The following is a 15,877-nucleotide window of genomic DNA, read 5'->3' as shown; positions in this document are numbered from 1 at the left end:
TATGGTAATGATAACTCCCTTGAATCCCAAAATTAACAATCCAGCACAAAAGCAGCTGGGATGCTGAATTTTAGAGGATTGCCAGTACCACTGGTACGAATTTTTAGGTAAGGTGGCCAAAGGGAAAATGGGTAGAAATAGGAAAGGATTTTCAGTGGTCAGGTGATTCGAGGAAGTGAAATATGTTAGAAACCTCCTGCTCTTCCAGCACAGAAGGTGGAGTTTTTGCAGACCAAGCCCAATCAATTATGAGAGAGCCTGGGGCTGACTAAATATGTGATTTGACCTTTACTTGGCTGAATTAGACAACATATGCAATGATAAAACCAGTAGAAAAGGTTGTACAAAATCTTTAGAGTTTCCAAAGAAGGGAGGGGAGTTGTTTGCGTCTTCCTTTCCTGTTTAACTGGTAGATCAACAATCTAGTGGCACGTACAAAACAGCTTGGATTTTTTTTCGTCCCATAACTTGCCAATACTCTTTGGTTTTAGGCTATTAGGGTCACGAATCACCAAGAAATCTGTCAGGATTTTGGACTGCTTTTGCCGAAGTGAATGATGCCCAATGCATTTATCTCTTCCAGCCAACACCCCCCCCCGCCCTGCCCCTATCTCACTTTCACAGCAAGATCAGAGTTTCACTCCTCTGCCTGAGGGAGGAGGATTTCTGCCTCACCAGGGACACGTGCATGAGGCTCCACAACTCCCTCTTCACCAACAATTTCCACAGCAGCTGAGTATTCTGCCTGTTTGGTCTTCTGGAAGGGATAATCGTCTGAGAGCAGACCTGCCTTCTCCTGCCCAGCCCTGAAGTGATGGATTTCCTTCTCCAGAGCTGCTCAGGGAGCCCTGGCTAGTGGTGACACCACTGATAAGCACTCAAGAGCAAGAATATTATAATAGAATCTCAGAATGGTCTGGGTTGGAAGGGACCTTAAAACCCATCTTGTTCCACCCCCTGCCATGGGCAGGGAGTCCTTCCACTGTCCCAGGCTGCTCCAAGCCCCATCCAACCTGGCCTTGGACACTTCAGGGATGCAGGGGCAGCCACAGCTGCTCTGGGCACCCTGTGCCAGGGCCTGCCCACCCTTCCAGCCAGCAATTCCCAGTTCCCAATCTCCCATCTGTGCCTGCCCTCTGGCACTGGAAGCCATTCCCCCTTGTTCTGTCCTTCCAGCCCCCCTCCCAAAGTCCCTCTGCATCTCTCCTTTCACTACATGCAGGTACTGGAAAGCCACAGTTAGGGCACCCCAATTTGAATGTGGTCAGGAGAAGGTCCTGGTGCAACACCCACCCCATACCCCAAAACCAGAGACACCATCAGCTGAAATGGACAGAAGAGGCACTCTGAGGGCGCTGCAACACATCTGGTCTGGTCTTGCGTGGACAACCCTGTCCCTCCCTTGCTTCCCCCCCATGACTGTGCATCCCCAGTGCCCCTCCAGGCCATGGCCACTGTGACCATTAAAGCTGAGCTGGCAAGAGGTGACATTCCACGTGACACTGCAGCATGACATGTTCCTTCTTTTACCAGCCACTCACTTGAACACTTATTTACTTTATACAACAAATAAAATAACATTCTTCTTGGTTGCACATCATGGAGGACATTATAAAACCTTGATCAGGTTGGGCCTGATGACCACGCCAAGACCCGTGACATAAAACACACCACCCTGTATTTACTGTTTCATCTTTTTTATTTTTGTAATTATGCATAATAAATCTTTCACACAAAGTAATGAAAAGGATCCCTAAGGTGAAGGAAAAACACCAGAGTATTTGTGACCATACCAGACTGCAGATGTCAGGACACTGCCAGGCCCACGTCACGCTCCTGCTCTTGGGAGAGCCAATGGGGCCAGCATGGTTTTCTTCCTAAATCTTGGTCTGGCTCTGCTGTTTTGGCTTTAGCTGGCAACTCCAGTTGTTCCAAACCAGCTGGGACCCGGGAGCAGGGTATTTTGTGAAACACACAAGGAAATTACACCATCAGAACAAACCCTCTGCACCTCAGTGTCACCACAACGGGAGGACAGCGAGAGAGAATTTTCTGTGCGACACCGATGTTGGTTCAGCAGCTGTCGGACCTATTCTGTCAGACTGCTGCTCTATGTGCTCCTCTCTTGCAAAAGCCCTTTCACAGACAAATCAGGTTTTCTGCAGTCTGACACCTGGCTGAGCAGTGTCTGCCCTGGCAGGGCCTCTCTGGTTCTGCTCACCCTGGAGTGTTTAAAAGAGATGAACACTGAGCCAGCCCAGCAGCTTTAGAATCCACGGTTTAAAAGTGCATCTTCAGACTGACCTTTCCAAATCTGGGCAGCCCTGTTGACTCACAAACACTCTTAGTCTTTTAATAAAGACAAAATTACAAATCACTACAGTAACCAAGAATAGTTATCCCCTTTTGACGTTTGCTTAAAGACCAAAACAAAACAGAATAAATCCAAAATACAGATCAACTTATGTGCAGCTCAGTCATAGTTCATTAATTTCTCCTATTTGCCAAAGAAAACACTGCATCTCCAATCTTACCATCGTCTTTTCTCAAAAGCTTCTGCCATTGCAAAGTCCTAAATGCTCATGGGCTCTATATATCCCTTTGCAGCTATATTTAAATAAATTTGGAAAGTTTTTTTTTTTCTTTTTTAATAAGCCAGCATTTCCATTTGTGTAGGACTCAAATGGACTTCTGTTTCTAAATAAGCAGATAAAAGGAAAGTACAATCTTAGCACATCCTTCAGAGGGATGAAACGGTGCAAGAAATTCTATTTAAAGCCATTCAAAGGACTTTCTGAAAGCAAACGCACCCAATTCCTCAGGTCAACAAACAGAACATGCTGGAGCAGGCAGTGAATACAGAGGGTTGCCACGCATCTTCAAGAACTAATTCCTTGAAATTTAAGATTTGGCATGCAATGCACTGCTGACAGTCCCCCCACACAGCAGCACGTGGGATGAGGAGAGTGGGTGCACATGTGTGCAACAGGCATCCCCAAAATACGATCCCCACTTTGAAAAATGAGATTTCTTTCAAAATCACACCACTTCTTTTGCTTTTCCTACTGCTGAAACAGGTATATCAGGAAAGGGCACTTGAAAACAACCAAAAAAGAGAGCAGTATTCTACATTCAGATAAATTTATACTTCTGCCATAAAACTTTAAAAGCCAAGAGGAGGTTTTCAACACACAGTTTTGTCAAGGATCCCCAAAACACACTGTCACCATGACGCATAGATTTACAGGACACTGGTCTATTTTACAATCTTATAATTATTTTCTTTGGACTTTTTTTTTCTCCTCTTTGCTTACATGTTCAATTTCCAGGAACAATTTTGCACAGGAGCACAGAAAAAACAAGTCTGTAAGGGAGTTGACTCCGAAAGCAGGTGTTTCTTGCCCCCTGGAGAGTATTCGTCAGTCAGACAACAACAACAACAAAAGACTTGCTATTGAAAATCCTCCCACAAACATCAAAATCAAGTGTTTTGAATCTGCCTGGGAGCTAACCTGATTAAGATGCTGTTTGCTTAGTTCCCTCGGATGACAGCACAGACAGCAATTTAAGGGCTGCAGCCTTGACAGGGCCACAGAAACAAAGGGGTGTGAGTGGAAACAAGGATTAGGTAACAAGCACCCCATGGCAGCATCCAAGAGACCACAAAAAGCTTGACCCAAGGAAGCTGCCCGCTTGGAAGAGCCAAAAATACAAACACTGCTTCTAAATCAAAGCCTGCAATCTCATTTAGCCTGTTAAGTTAAAAGGACGATCAGGTTTGTGGTTGGTAGTAACATCATACCCCATGTGTAAGGCCTCATTTTCATCAAAAAAGCTCTAGGTTACGGACTATAAACACAAGGTTGCCTACAAGCCATCAGTGCCCCACACCAGTCTGTCCCAGCACGAGGCTGGGCTGGACACTGGCTCTGGGGTCGGAGGGTGCAGTTGGAGGGGGTCAGGTCGTAAGGGGTGCAGAGGTTCGATTCCTGTAGGATGGAGCGGGGCTGGCCTGGCCAGGGTGTCCCTCAGCCCGAGTCCATGGTGAAGAGCTGGATGTCACGGGGGTTCCAGTACAGGGCCACGGCAGAGTTGTACACCAGGGACCACACGTAGGGGATGAAGAACTCCTCAGGCTGCTCCTCCTCCACATACTTAAACTTCAGCTCGGGGAACTTCTGCAACAAAAAGCCAGAGGGAAGGTTTGCATGTCTGCTTACAAACACACAGCCCACATAAACACTGAAGAAAGAGGTTTGGTGAAAAAAATAATGGAAGGAACTAAACCATTAGAACCCAAGGAAAATATTTATAGGATAAAGAGATCATTTATAATTTCTTCTTTGAATCAAATGCTACATTAGCATATTGTATTCAAGCCTTTTACTGTTGGTCACAATCCATCTGCCTGTTAACAGACTAAACATGTGAATCCTTTACAAAACACAAAGGTCTTAAGGAAAACTCATTTTTAGCAGCTCCTCAAAAGCCTTCTTGCTTGTGCATTTACAAATGTATTTGTTGCATTTTCCTTTAAAAAAAATTTTGATATTAATTGTACTTGGCTCCTTAGCAGGAGAATCCTCTGAAAAGGCTGAAAGCATAAACACAGTTTATGGTATCATAGGATCACAGAATGTCACAAGTTGGAAGAGACCCCCAAGGATCACCCAGTCCAGCTCCTGCCCCACACAGACCCCCAACAATCCCACCCTGTGCATCCCTGGCAGCGCTGTCCAAAGGCTCCTGGAGCTCTGGCAGCCTCGGGGCTGTGCCCATTCCCTGGGGAGCCTGGGCAGTGCCAGCACCCTCTGGGGAGGAGCATTTCCCTGATATCCCACCCAAACCGCCCTGGCACAGCTCCAGCCTTTCCTTGGGTGCTGTCCCCAGTCACCAGAGAGAAGAGACAGACATGCTACAACCTCAAGTTATCATTTTTCTCATTTTTTCCCTCCCAAAGCAGTGCACACTGCAAATCCACCAGGTTCGCTCTTGTTAAGTGCGTATTTTGGAAAGGGCTGAGTCTACTTTTGAATTGTGCTCTTCACTTTATCCACTTCTAAATGTTGCCTGTGTCTGAGCTTGGCAGAGTCTCAGGCAAAAGCCGCATTACAATGATCACTGGAGTAAGATAAAACATGACCCATTTTATTATTTATAAGGCTGTGGCTAAGACTAAGAATAAACTCCACTGTGTGACATGATCAGAACAAGCACAGCAATGGCTAAGGAGCCTCTTTGACCATTAATAATGAAGGGATTTCCTATCCTATTTCTTGAGCTCAGTGTCCTGTTTCCTTGCCTTAAGGGTACAAGAATTCTGGCTGGATCAGTCTCCTTTGAGGGGGCATTTCTTGGACACTTGGTTAGGTATTTAATTTCTATACTGCCATGTTATTTGTACTCTTGGAGTCAGAAAACATGTACACTTGTAGAAAAGTTGTAGAAAACATGTGGATGTGGCACCTGGGGACATGGGTTAGTGGTGGCCTTGGCAGTGCTGGGAGAACAGCTGGACTCCAAGATCCTGGAGGCCTTTTCCAACCTAAAGGTTTCTGCACTATCTCTGTTCAAGGAACTGAGGCAGCTAAAAGGTGAGGTTGTTGAAGGCTCTTCTGCATCTAACTCCTGTTGAGTTCAAGGCCCAGAATCTTAAAGGTACATCAGCAAGTTTAATTTCCTGTGTCAGACACGCAGTTTGTGGTAGAGAACTGTCCCACAGCTGTTCTGTGCGTCTAAACCACTTTCTAGCACCTCTCTGCAACCTCTCTTCTCCAAGTCTGTTTTGACCAGCCTGTTTAATCTTCTGCATCACTTTGGTTTTTTCACTCTTACAGGCATATTCACCCCCACCTCTCACTTCCAATCTCCCAGCCTACGGCCATGCCAAATCCCTTCCACTGCATCCTTATCCTCTCTTTTTAGCATACTTTTCTCCTTTGTACTCACCCAACCTTTCTTTTCTCACCGGCCTTGTAAGATCCTCCTTTTCATTAACATTCTCTATCCCTTCCCAACTCAGCTCCAAGTTCTCAAGTTGTCCCTGTCTTCCCCCTCTGCTACCCCCACAACCAAGCCCTCATGTATATTTTCATTAGTGTTTATTTTTTTTTTAAAGCCCTGACATTCTACTCTGCTTATCCTCAGTGTAATCTTCCCCACTTCCTTCAAAAACTTCCTGGCTTGTGGTCAGTGTAGACAGGAGCATGTTCTGTTCAGCACTGCATCAGCAGAATGAATGGTTCAACCTCACGATTACACCATGGCAACAATTCCAGCCAGAGGAAAGTCTTACACAGCTGCCAGTCTTCACCCCAGGGGTGGCATGCTTCACACCAGAGATGCAGCCCATGTTAGCCTTTCTGGGAGGGAAGGAGGGGAAACTGATTAAAGATTCTAATTTGAATTGAATGAAGCACTACTTTCTTTTTCACCTTCAAGTCACAGATGTAGCTACTGGCTTTGCAAACATTTGTGGCAGTTGCCTGGGACTGTTCCTGGGCTCTTGGGCAGCTTAAAAACCATCTTCAACCTCAGAACAGTAGGCAAAATGGCATCAGAAATTCCAACAGCTGCATCTGAGATGCTCAGGTCTTACTATCCCATTATCTCTCAGCTGGAAGGGCAACATAAAATGGCTCGGGTAGCATTCATATTTTCAGGCAATAAGCCATGCATTGATTTTATTATTCAGCCTCTCTTCAGGCTGATCGATGTTGCCATTTATTGCAATCGTACCGTAGCAATTTAATAATCAATTTCAGATTAAAGGCTGTAACTCACTGCAGTCAGCCTGGACTCTCTGACACTCAACATATCCTTTGAATAGCCTGCGGGGGTGTCTTGGAAATGCAGACAAGGAGAATGAGATTTTTAAGGAGAGCACTGCCACTACATATACACAGTTTTGATTGAGTCTATATAAAAATAATGTAGATAACATTAGGAGTGATGGATTTTTGATGGTCCACCTGAACAGCAGGCTCAGGACAGCTCAATGCATTGCTGATGAGACATGAAAAATTAGAACTTCAGGCCAGCAATTCAAACCCACATTCTTTAGATGACTGCAACGACCCACAGCTCTGTGCTGGCCATGTTTTCTTATTCATTTAAAATGAGAAATCCTAGAGGCCCAGCATGGAGAGAACTGCACCAGCATCTTTGGGGGCGTGGATGTAGCACTTGGGAATATGGTTTAGTAGTGAGCACAGTCCTGCTGAGTTAATGTTTGAACTCAATGATCTTAGAGGGCTTTTCCAACCTCAGTGATTCTATGATGTAACTTGCAAGATTAACCATGGCAGTCATCCACTGTTGAGATAAAAAACTACCCACAGTGTTTCACTAACAGGGTGTTCACTGAAAACAGAATTTGTTAACAAACAAAATCATCAAAAGTTTCTTCTTTATGAGAATGACTTTATAGCTATTCATAACAGCAGGATTTAAATACCATGTAAAAAGCTTGATCAATATGAAAAAACCTTAAGATTTTCAAAAAGCTTTTCAAGATTTTCAGGTTACAGTCCAAGGAATGTTTGAATTCATTTTTGTGCCATTTGTCTCCTGTATGTCCTGCTTCAAGTGAGTGATCAGGAGCCTTGGGCCCTGGCTGTGTGCTGCAGACACACAGGAGGTGACAGTGTAAAGCAACCAGGCCACATGGGTTTCAGGGCACTCTCAGAAATAACCCAGCCAGCACTGGCAAGGATTTTATGATGGTTAACAAAATTGCCAAAGTGGCACATCAAACATGCAGTGCACAAATCTATTTTCTTCTGCTTTGCTGCTCTTGTGTCCAACTTACTCCTGGAAAGACACTGGAACCCTAGCTGGTGACACTCCAATGAACCAGATTTTTAGCACCACTTAAAAAGAGAGACTGTGCTAAGGCATCTTAAATGGCAATCTTAATGATAGAGGAAAAGCCTTGGCATTTCATCCCTTTTTTCCTTCACTGCCCTGTTTATTTGGATGGATGGTGTGGAAAGATAGCTCCAGGCTCTGCTCTGGAGCCAGCCTGGCAGAGCTGGGGCTGTTCAGCTGCACAAGAGAAGGCTCCAGGGAGAGCTCAGAGCCCCTGCCAGGGCCTCAAGGGGCTCCAGGAGAGCTGCACAGGGACTGGGGACAAGGCATGCAGGGACAGCACACAGGCAATGGCTTCCACTGCCAGAGGGCAGGGACAGGTGGGAGATTGGGAACTGGGAATTGCTGGCTGGGAGGGTGGGCAGGCCCTGGCCCAGGGTGCCCAGAGCAGCTGTGGCTGCCCCTGCATCCCTGGAAGTGTCCCAGGCCAGGCTGCATGGGGCTTGAAGTAACCTGGGATGATGGAAGGTGTCCCTGCCCATGGCAGGGGCTGGAATGAGATGAGCTTTAAGGTCTCTCCAGACCCAAACCCTGTTTCGATCCAATATACAACAATGTTCACTATTTAAATTACTGAATTCCTTGCCTTGACATAAACAGGTCAATTTGAGCCATTATTTGCATTTCTTTCCACCCCATACAGGGACAGACAGCCCCAGATAGTTTAAAATAAACCAGCCTGAGAAAGTCCTTGAAAACATGAGAGACAGAGGTAACAAAACGGTTTGAATGGCACAGTTTAAATACAGACACCACTTATCAGGTCCAGTGAATCACCCCACCACATCACCCTATCTTGTTTTCTTCTGCCAGACAAAGCAGAAGTCAGATTTTGTGGTTGGGATGAGGGTACAAACGAGACAGACTGAGAACTTTGCAGACTGTCTGCATTGTCAATCACATGATTCGATGAAAAACCACGGGAAGTCCTATGAACAGACACAGAACTGAACTGCAGTAACTCCCCCACCACAGAAGTTCAACAGCTTTAGGGAGTTTTGTTGGTTTGTTTTTTTTTGGGTTTTTTTTGTTTGGTTTTTTTTGTTTGGTTTGGGTTTTTTTTTTCAGTTAACGTTGAGGAAGGGAACATCACGGCCAGTGCACCTGGCCCTGCTCCAGGCAGCTCAGTGGCATCTGAGCTATAAGGCTTGAGCTATACATTAAATAAAACATCCCCTTCCCTCCAAATGAACCTTCAGAGCTGCTCTCAGGCTACAGTGTTATGTCAGTGGACGATATCCACTCAGATAATGTAGGCAAGGGCAGATGGAGCTGCTTTAAGAGCAATGTCTTTGCTTCTTCCCTGATCTAGATGATGCTGCTGGATGAAAAGCAGCATTCATCAAAGATAAGGGGCAGTCACTGTGGAAAATAAAGAAATTAAAGAGAAGGATTAATAAAAAACTGGAGAACCCTCTTTTCCTCGAGTTCTGGTTGAAAACTCTGGTTTCTGAAACAGCAATCAAGCACGAGTCAGTATTTTCAAAAGCAGGTGACTCTTTGAGCAGAGAAGTGCTGTTTTCAAAGGAGTCTGAACACATTTGAGAGTCAAATTCCTATGAACTTTACATCAATCCAAAGCTTCAAAGTCTTTCTGAAATGGGATTTCTCTGTGTTTGGAAATGAATCCTGTTTGGTAATCTAATGACTTGATGGCAAATTATGTGTTTCATATTGTTTCTGCTAAATATAGCAGTATTGCCTGCAGAGCATCTGTAGGATTGGACCTCATTAGTAAAATACATCAAATGGCAGGGGAAAAAAAAGAGGGCTCAGGTTCAGCACTGTACTAAGCCTCTATTATTGTGTCTACAACGAATATTTACCCCAGCAAGAATTGCCCCTAAAACCTGCCTTGCACCAAACATACCAATCTGGGAGGATTTTGGGCAGAGGAATGACACCTGTACTTGACTGCCAAGTCCTCAATGCCACGAGGAAATCTGGTCCCCAAATTACCAATTTAAGTCAAATTAATGGCTAAGCATCTTGAAAATGACTCAACAATCACGCCTGGCACATTGTTCATGGTATGGATACACAGGTACATATGGAAACATTGATATATTTGGGTTTTATATAAATAGAAGCACTTGAGTTCTTCAACAGACTACAATTCGTGGAAGAAAATGTCTCAGTGCTTGCTCCAAGATACTGACAGATTGAATTTTTGCAATTACTTAGTTCTTGTGGGGCGTTAAGGCTGTTTCATCTTTCTTGGGTTCTGTTTGTGTCTGTGGTGCTTCTCTTTGACTTCAGACAGAAAGTGTGTGGCTCTGGTATCTGTATGGGCTACACCACACCTGCCTGATACCATCTTTTTCTCCTCCTCAGGCTCACAGCATAGAGGATGATGGTGGGGAGATGAAGGAAGCAAACAGGAAATGTGCTAGACTAAGTGTGAGCCACACGTCTTGTTCAGAGATCTGCCTAAGGAATAGGTGCAAACGGAAAGACAGTGAAGAAAACGGAGGCCCAGAGCATGGCAGGGAGGTGGAAAAAGAAATAAAAAACTCAGGGTAATAAGAGGTTCAAAACCATCTGTGCACAAGCTAAATATAACAAGTATATTACATACTATTTAATAAATATATATTAAATACAGTATTATTTAGTATAATAGAATTATGAAAATTTAAGCAACTACACAAACTGTAGTAGTAGTAGACAACAACATTGTTCCCAGGGAGTAAAATTCTGTAAGACAGGTAACCCACAGGTGACCCACATTCTAATGGGTCACAATCATCCAGGTCCAGGAGGGTAGGGGAGTTCATCTACCAAGAGAGAACTGTTTCAGCAAGTTTCATTGATACGTGATCTCTGTTTTCAGATCACTTTGAGTAAAGGTTTGTACAACTACAGCTGCAGGAAAACAAATGTTCAGCAGTGAACTTTCAGTGTCAGATGTGAACTACTGCCAGAGGAACAGACGTGCCTCTGGTCAGAGTTCAGCAATTACCCATTTTTTATAGAGTACTGAGAAGCCAGGTAATTTGGGGAAAAATCAATCAAACAGTTCTGCCTAGATAATTACTAGTAAAAACACAATGATTTATATGAGTTGAATATTTGTGGCAAACCTGCTAGGGCACAAAGCTTTGCAGGGTACCATAAGAAGACTGCTTTTCTGCCTGGAATAGAATGGCAAATAATCAGAGCTTTAAAGTCCTAGAAATTGAGAGATACAAACATATATACCCTTGTTTCTTTTCCTTCCAGGAAAGGAATATTGCTGAAAAATGTCAATAGCTCCAAACTGTGCCATTTTTGTCTTCATACCAGGCTGTTATCTGTATAGATTCTAAAAGCACTATATAAATGTATATATCTGAGCTTAGGACAAGGTCAGGCACCCATTTCAGGATCTGATGGGTTCCACATCAGAAACACCTGGACTCTGGGCTACTTCTAAACAGCACAGAAAATAAACTGGACCACTGGTCAGCAGCTATAAAGACAGGCTGGGAGAGGTGGGGCTGTTCAGCTGCACAAGAGAAGGCTCCAGGGAGAGCTCAGAGCCCCTGCCAGGGCCTCAAGGGGCTCCAGGAGAGCTGCACAGGGACTGGGGACAAGGCATGCAGGGACAGCACACAGGCAATGGCTTCCACTGCCAGAGGGCAGGGACAGGTGGGATATTGGGAACTGGGAATTGCTGGCTGGGAGGGTGGGCAGGCCCTGGCCCAGGGTGCCCAGAGCAGCTGTGGCTGCCCCTGGATCCCTGGCAGTGTCCAAGGCCAGGGGGGACAGGGCTTAGAGCAGCCTGGGACAGTGGAAGTTGTCCCTGCCCATGGCAGGGGTTTGAAATGCAATGAGCTTTAAGCTTCCTTCCAACCCAACCTATTCTAGGTCTCTGAGAAAATCCCTCAATCCTTTAGTTTGAGAAAAAAAGGAGACCCCTGCTCAGCTTCAGCGATCCTGTGTCTGCCTGGAGAAATTTTGGAATGGGAGAAAAGATAACCAAGATGAAAGACTGAACCAAACCTATGTATCACACACTGTTAAGTATCATTGATCTCTACACATATTTTATGCATTATACATTTATAGTCACAGTTCAAGGATTCACAGCTCTAATTAGAATTTGCTTTCCCTGTCAGGATTGTTCTCTATGCCATGTTGTCTAGATGGACACAGGTCTTTCCAGAACATTTCCAAGAAGACTGCTCAACAACAGCCAGGAGCCAGACTTGTTGTCAGACCATGGAGACAGAAAACAACAGGAACACTAGGAGGACATTTGCAACACAGTAGAAAAATACAATACATGTTGGCTTTACCAAATAAAAAGAAAAGAAAGAGATTGATGTATGTAATTACACTTGAAGCATGAGGATGAAGGCAGGATATGTAAATGAGGTATCATCAACAAAAAATCGAACTTTCATTCACTTCAGGGCTTAATCTGAAAGAACGGTAATTCTCAGAAAATACAGTGGCCTTTTAGAAGAAAGAATGTTGGTCTGAGCAAAAAATTAATAACCTCAAAATGACAACAATTCAAACAAAGGATGTTTTTCACATTGAAAAAAAACCTTATCAAGAAGAGTGTTAAACACATGGAATGAACAAAACTACTGACCCAACTGACAGAAACAGTTCTGGTCCTGACCTCGCTCAAGGACTTGTTATGTACATACACCAACCACTCAGATAAAGAAGTAAAATCCTTTGTGAACTTTTGAATTTAGGGAATTAAAATCTGAAAAACCGAATAATCCTTGAACCCATTTCTCAGTGGCATTAAAGGGCACCAAAGCACAACTGGGGATGAGTCTATCAACTCACAAAACTTTTATGGATATAAGCTTTTCCTACCATGGGATTTGTAGAAAATGCACATTTCATAAGAGTAGTCCCTGTTTTTACCACTGGTAAGGAAGATGCAAATAAGTTTAAGCCCTGGCTTCCTGTGCTTCAGCTTGCAAGTTTTTCTTCTCTAGATTAATGTACAAGGCTTTACACAACCACAAAAAACAGTAGGTTTCCAGCAAACATTTTTGTTAAAACTGAAGTGAGTTTAAATCACTCATACACTGACATCTTCATATAGAAGACTTATAGACCTGCTAACAAAAGGTTACAAGATTAGAACTAGATTTTAGATGCCTCAACTCACAATTAAGACCATAACGCTTTAGCAGTGCCCACAAAGAAGGGCTTAGAAATATGTAAATTTCCAAAGTCTCAGAATTAAACCCTGCACCTTATGTAGACTTTCCAAACCCCAAAATACCACTCACTTGCCAAACAAAGCTGATTCAAGGCTTATTTTTTTATTTTCTGAATTTTATGAGTGACATTTGAGTGAACTGGAAGGTGTCCCTGCCCATGGCAGGGGGTTTGAACAAGCTGAGCTTTAAGGTTCCTTCCAGTTGAAAACATTCAGTGATTCTATGAATTCTGCCACTTTTCAAGTGCGCAAAAGGTAAAGTTTAAGAAATTGGCAGCAATAAATCAGTTGGGAACATATCATGAGGAACAACTCTTTGAAGGTCTCAAATTGGGCACGAGCTCAAGTTGTCCTAAGTCCATACATGCACACATACTTGTTTGGATCACTCTGCAGAAGACAGAAATGTATTTATAAAGTCTAGGAAGTAAGAGAAGGCAGGGGAAGATCAGTTCTGTAGTCAACCAGATCTGGAGCAGATAACCATCCCTGGAGGGATTTAAAAGCTGTGTGGATGTGGCCCTTGGGGACAAGGATCAGTGGTAGCTTTGGCAGTGCTGGGAGAATAGTTGGACTTGATGGTCTTAGAGGACTTTTCCAACCCAAATGATTTTGTGATTCCATGATCTGTGAGATCCTGAGATGCTTGCTGCCTCCAGAAAAAAGCTCATGGTGCTCTCAGAGCACCAGTATCAACTGGTTAGTGGGTAACCCTTATATAAAACAAAAAAGGCTTTTTTTGGTTCAGGACTTGCCAAAGACCAAAATAATTCTTCCCAGGCAATTTGATTATTTACAACAATGTGGAAGAACTCAAAGGAAGGTGAAGTAGGGTTGAGAAAATCAAAGTCTGCTCTTGAAGATATTGTAAGTGAAGGCAGTAGAGAAGAATTAAGTTTGTATCTGGACAAAGTCTGCTTCAACTTCTGGATAAAAACAGCAGATCCATATTCAGATCTATATTCATCAGCCTTTTTTAAACACAAAGCCAATACTATAAATGCCCAATAATATTCCACTTCTCATGTCAGAGACAACCATCTGCTAATTATTTTCTGAAAAGCAAGTTACATACTTTTAGTCTAACTGATATAATTTATTAAACTTCTTTTAACAATAAGGAAAAACTCACTGGAAAGGATTTAAAAGGGCCTATGAAGTGCACAAACAATGGAAGCTTTGCAGAAAATAACCCTGCTGAATAATGAAGTACACTAATATGGGTAGCTATATATTAAAAGACATGGAGAATCTGCTCCAGACAAATCTTACAGCCAGTTATACATTTTACATTTCAAGAAGCGAGTGCTACTGTTTAAGCCAGAGCAGTTGTTTTGACTTTGATAGCAGACTAGTCTAAAATACAAGGAATGTTGTTTATCATGGAAATGCTTTGTGCTCCAGATAACATCACGGATGGCTGCCCCACCTAGGCTACGGCACCATCCCACCGTCCTAAAACAAACCCCAGATAAACCTCTCCCTGCTGTCCAACTTTGACTCCCACCAGAGATCTAGCTGTTGTGTAAAATCAGCAACACAAAACGAGCAGAAGGTGTTGGATATACACGTGACAATGAAGGAAACTACTGAACTTTAAGAACATGACCCACACTTTCATGTTTTGGTAAGGCACAGGAGCCTTGATCACTCTGGCACTCTGCCTTGATGGCACAGGGAACCCTGTATGGACAATGTACATATCCTGACCCACTAATATATAAATATTACCCTTTTCTCTCTCTCTCTCTTTTTTTTTTTTTTTTTTTTTCTTATTCCCATAGGATTGTCATGCCCAGGGTTAGATTTTTCTTCCTCCACCCTGGAGAAGGAGCTGGAGATTTTGTCATCTGACTCAGACCCACATGGTGCTTGCTGATGGAGACTGTGACCCATCTATGGAGTTTCCAGCACTCGCCTCTCAGCTCTTCAGCATCTGAGTTGGGAAGGGACTGAAGCACAACGACAGTATAAACCCCACTAATTTCACAGTTTTAGGATTTTTCCTTTTGCAAACTATTGTATGACCTTTCTCTCCTAATACAGTCTTGGGATAATCCAGCAGAACCACAAAGGACTGAGAGGTCAAAATGCTGCTTTCATCTGCCTGTTTCTTTCACCCCAAATCTAGAGTTACTACCATGTCACAGTTGTTTTGTTTTCTCATTTATTTGTGTGGAACATATTCCCCCAACACAAAAGGTGGCAGGAGAAGAGCACAGTGATTCAGTTTGCATACTTTTCCAGTGATGAGGTCCCAGACATGCTTTCACTACATATTGGTTCAACACTGCCTCCAAAACATCCCGCCAAGCCAAAAAGAACATTCCTTTGGACAACTGGGACCGTGCTCCTCTCCATTATCACTGTACAAGGGTTGATGCACTGCCTAGGCCTTGGCTTCATGCATCAACCAGAGAGACAAGGTCCATTCTCCCAGCTGAGCTTAACACCTTTGATTTGCATCCTGGGGGCTGACATTTACAGCATGTTTCCTGGTGTGGAGGGCTCCTGGAAGGTCGTTAGACAAGGTTTGAGTTTTCCTTCACAGCAGCCAGAGAGCTGAAGCCCGCGCCGACATCCTGCTCCGGTCCCTCCCACCCAGCGCGGCGGTAGGGCCGCATGCCAAGCCCAAACATCCTCCCCCACCCCCAGCGCCCACGGAGGAAGACCTCCTTTTGATTTTGTACTTTTTAATCTGAGAGAGCCAGGCCTGTAAATATTACAAAAAATTATAACAATGACTTAAGAACAGAGACAGACTCGCTGTCACCAACTGTTAACTCTCAGATCAGGGCAGCCTAGGAAGTGGACCCTTATCTGCCTGAAGCTCAG

At 43.9% G+C, this 15,877-nt stretch overlaps 1 protein-coding gene across 6 annotated transcripts in view; it reads right to left on the bottom strand.

Moving 5' to 3' along the window:
* Positions 1-1,680: 1,680 nt before the first annotated feature.
* Positions 1,681-15,877, bottom strand: part of DYM (dymeclin) — a 212,008-nt gene continuing 197,811 nt past the window's right edge. For all 6 annotated transcript variants that reach the window (XM_053931483.1, XM_053931487.1, XM_053931488.1 and 3 more), the window contains one exon: positions 1,681-4,178. In XM_053931483.1, the coding sequence (XP_053787458.1) occupies positions 4,029-4,178 (150 nt within the window). In that variant the 3' untranslated portion in view covers positions 1,681-4,028. The remainder of the gene's footprint in view (positions 4,179-15,877) is intronic.

Source organism: Vidua chalybeata, chromosome Z (assembly GCF_026979565.1).
Source record: "Vidua chalybeata isolate OUT-0048 chromosome Z, bVidCha1 merged haplotype, whole genome shotgun sequence".
In the NCBI taxonomy this organism is placed as follows: Eukaryota; Metazoa; Chordata; class Aves; order Passeriformes; family Viduidae; genus Vidua; species Vidua chalybeata.
The sequence above is the reverse complement of the archived record's forward strand: the minus strand, read 5'-3'. Positions and strand labels throughout refer to the sequence as shown.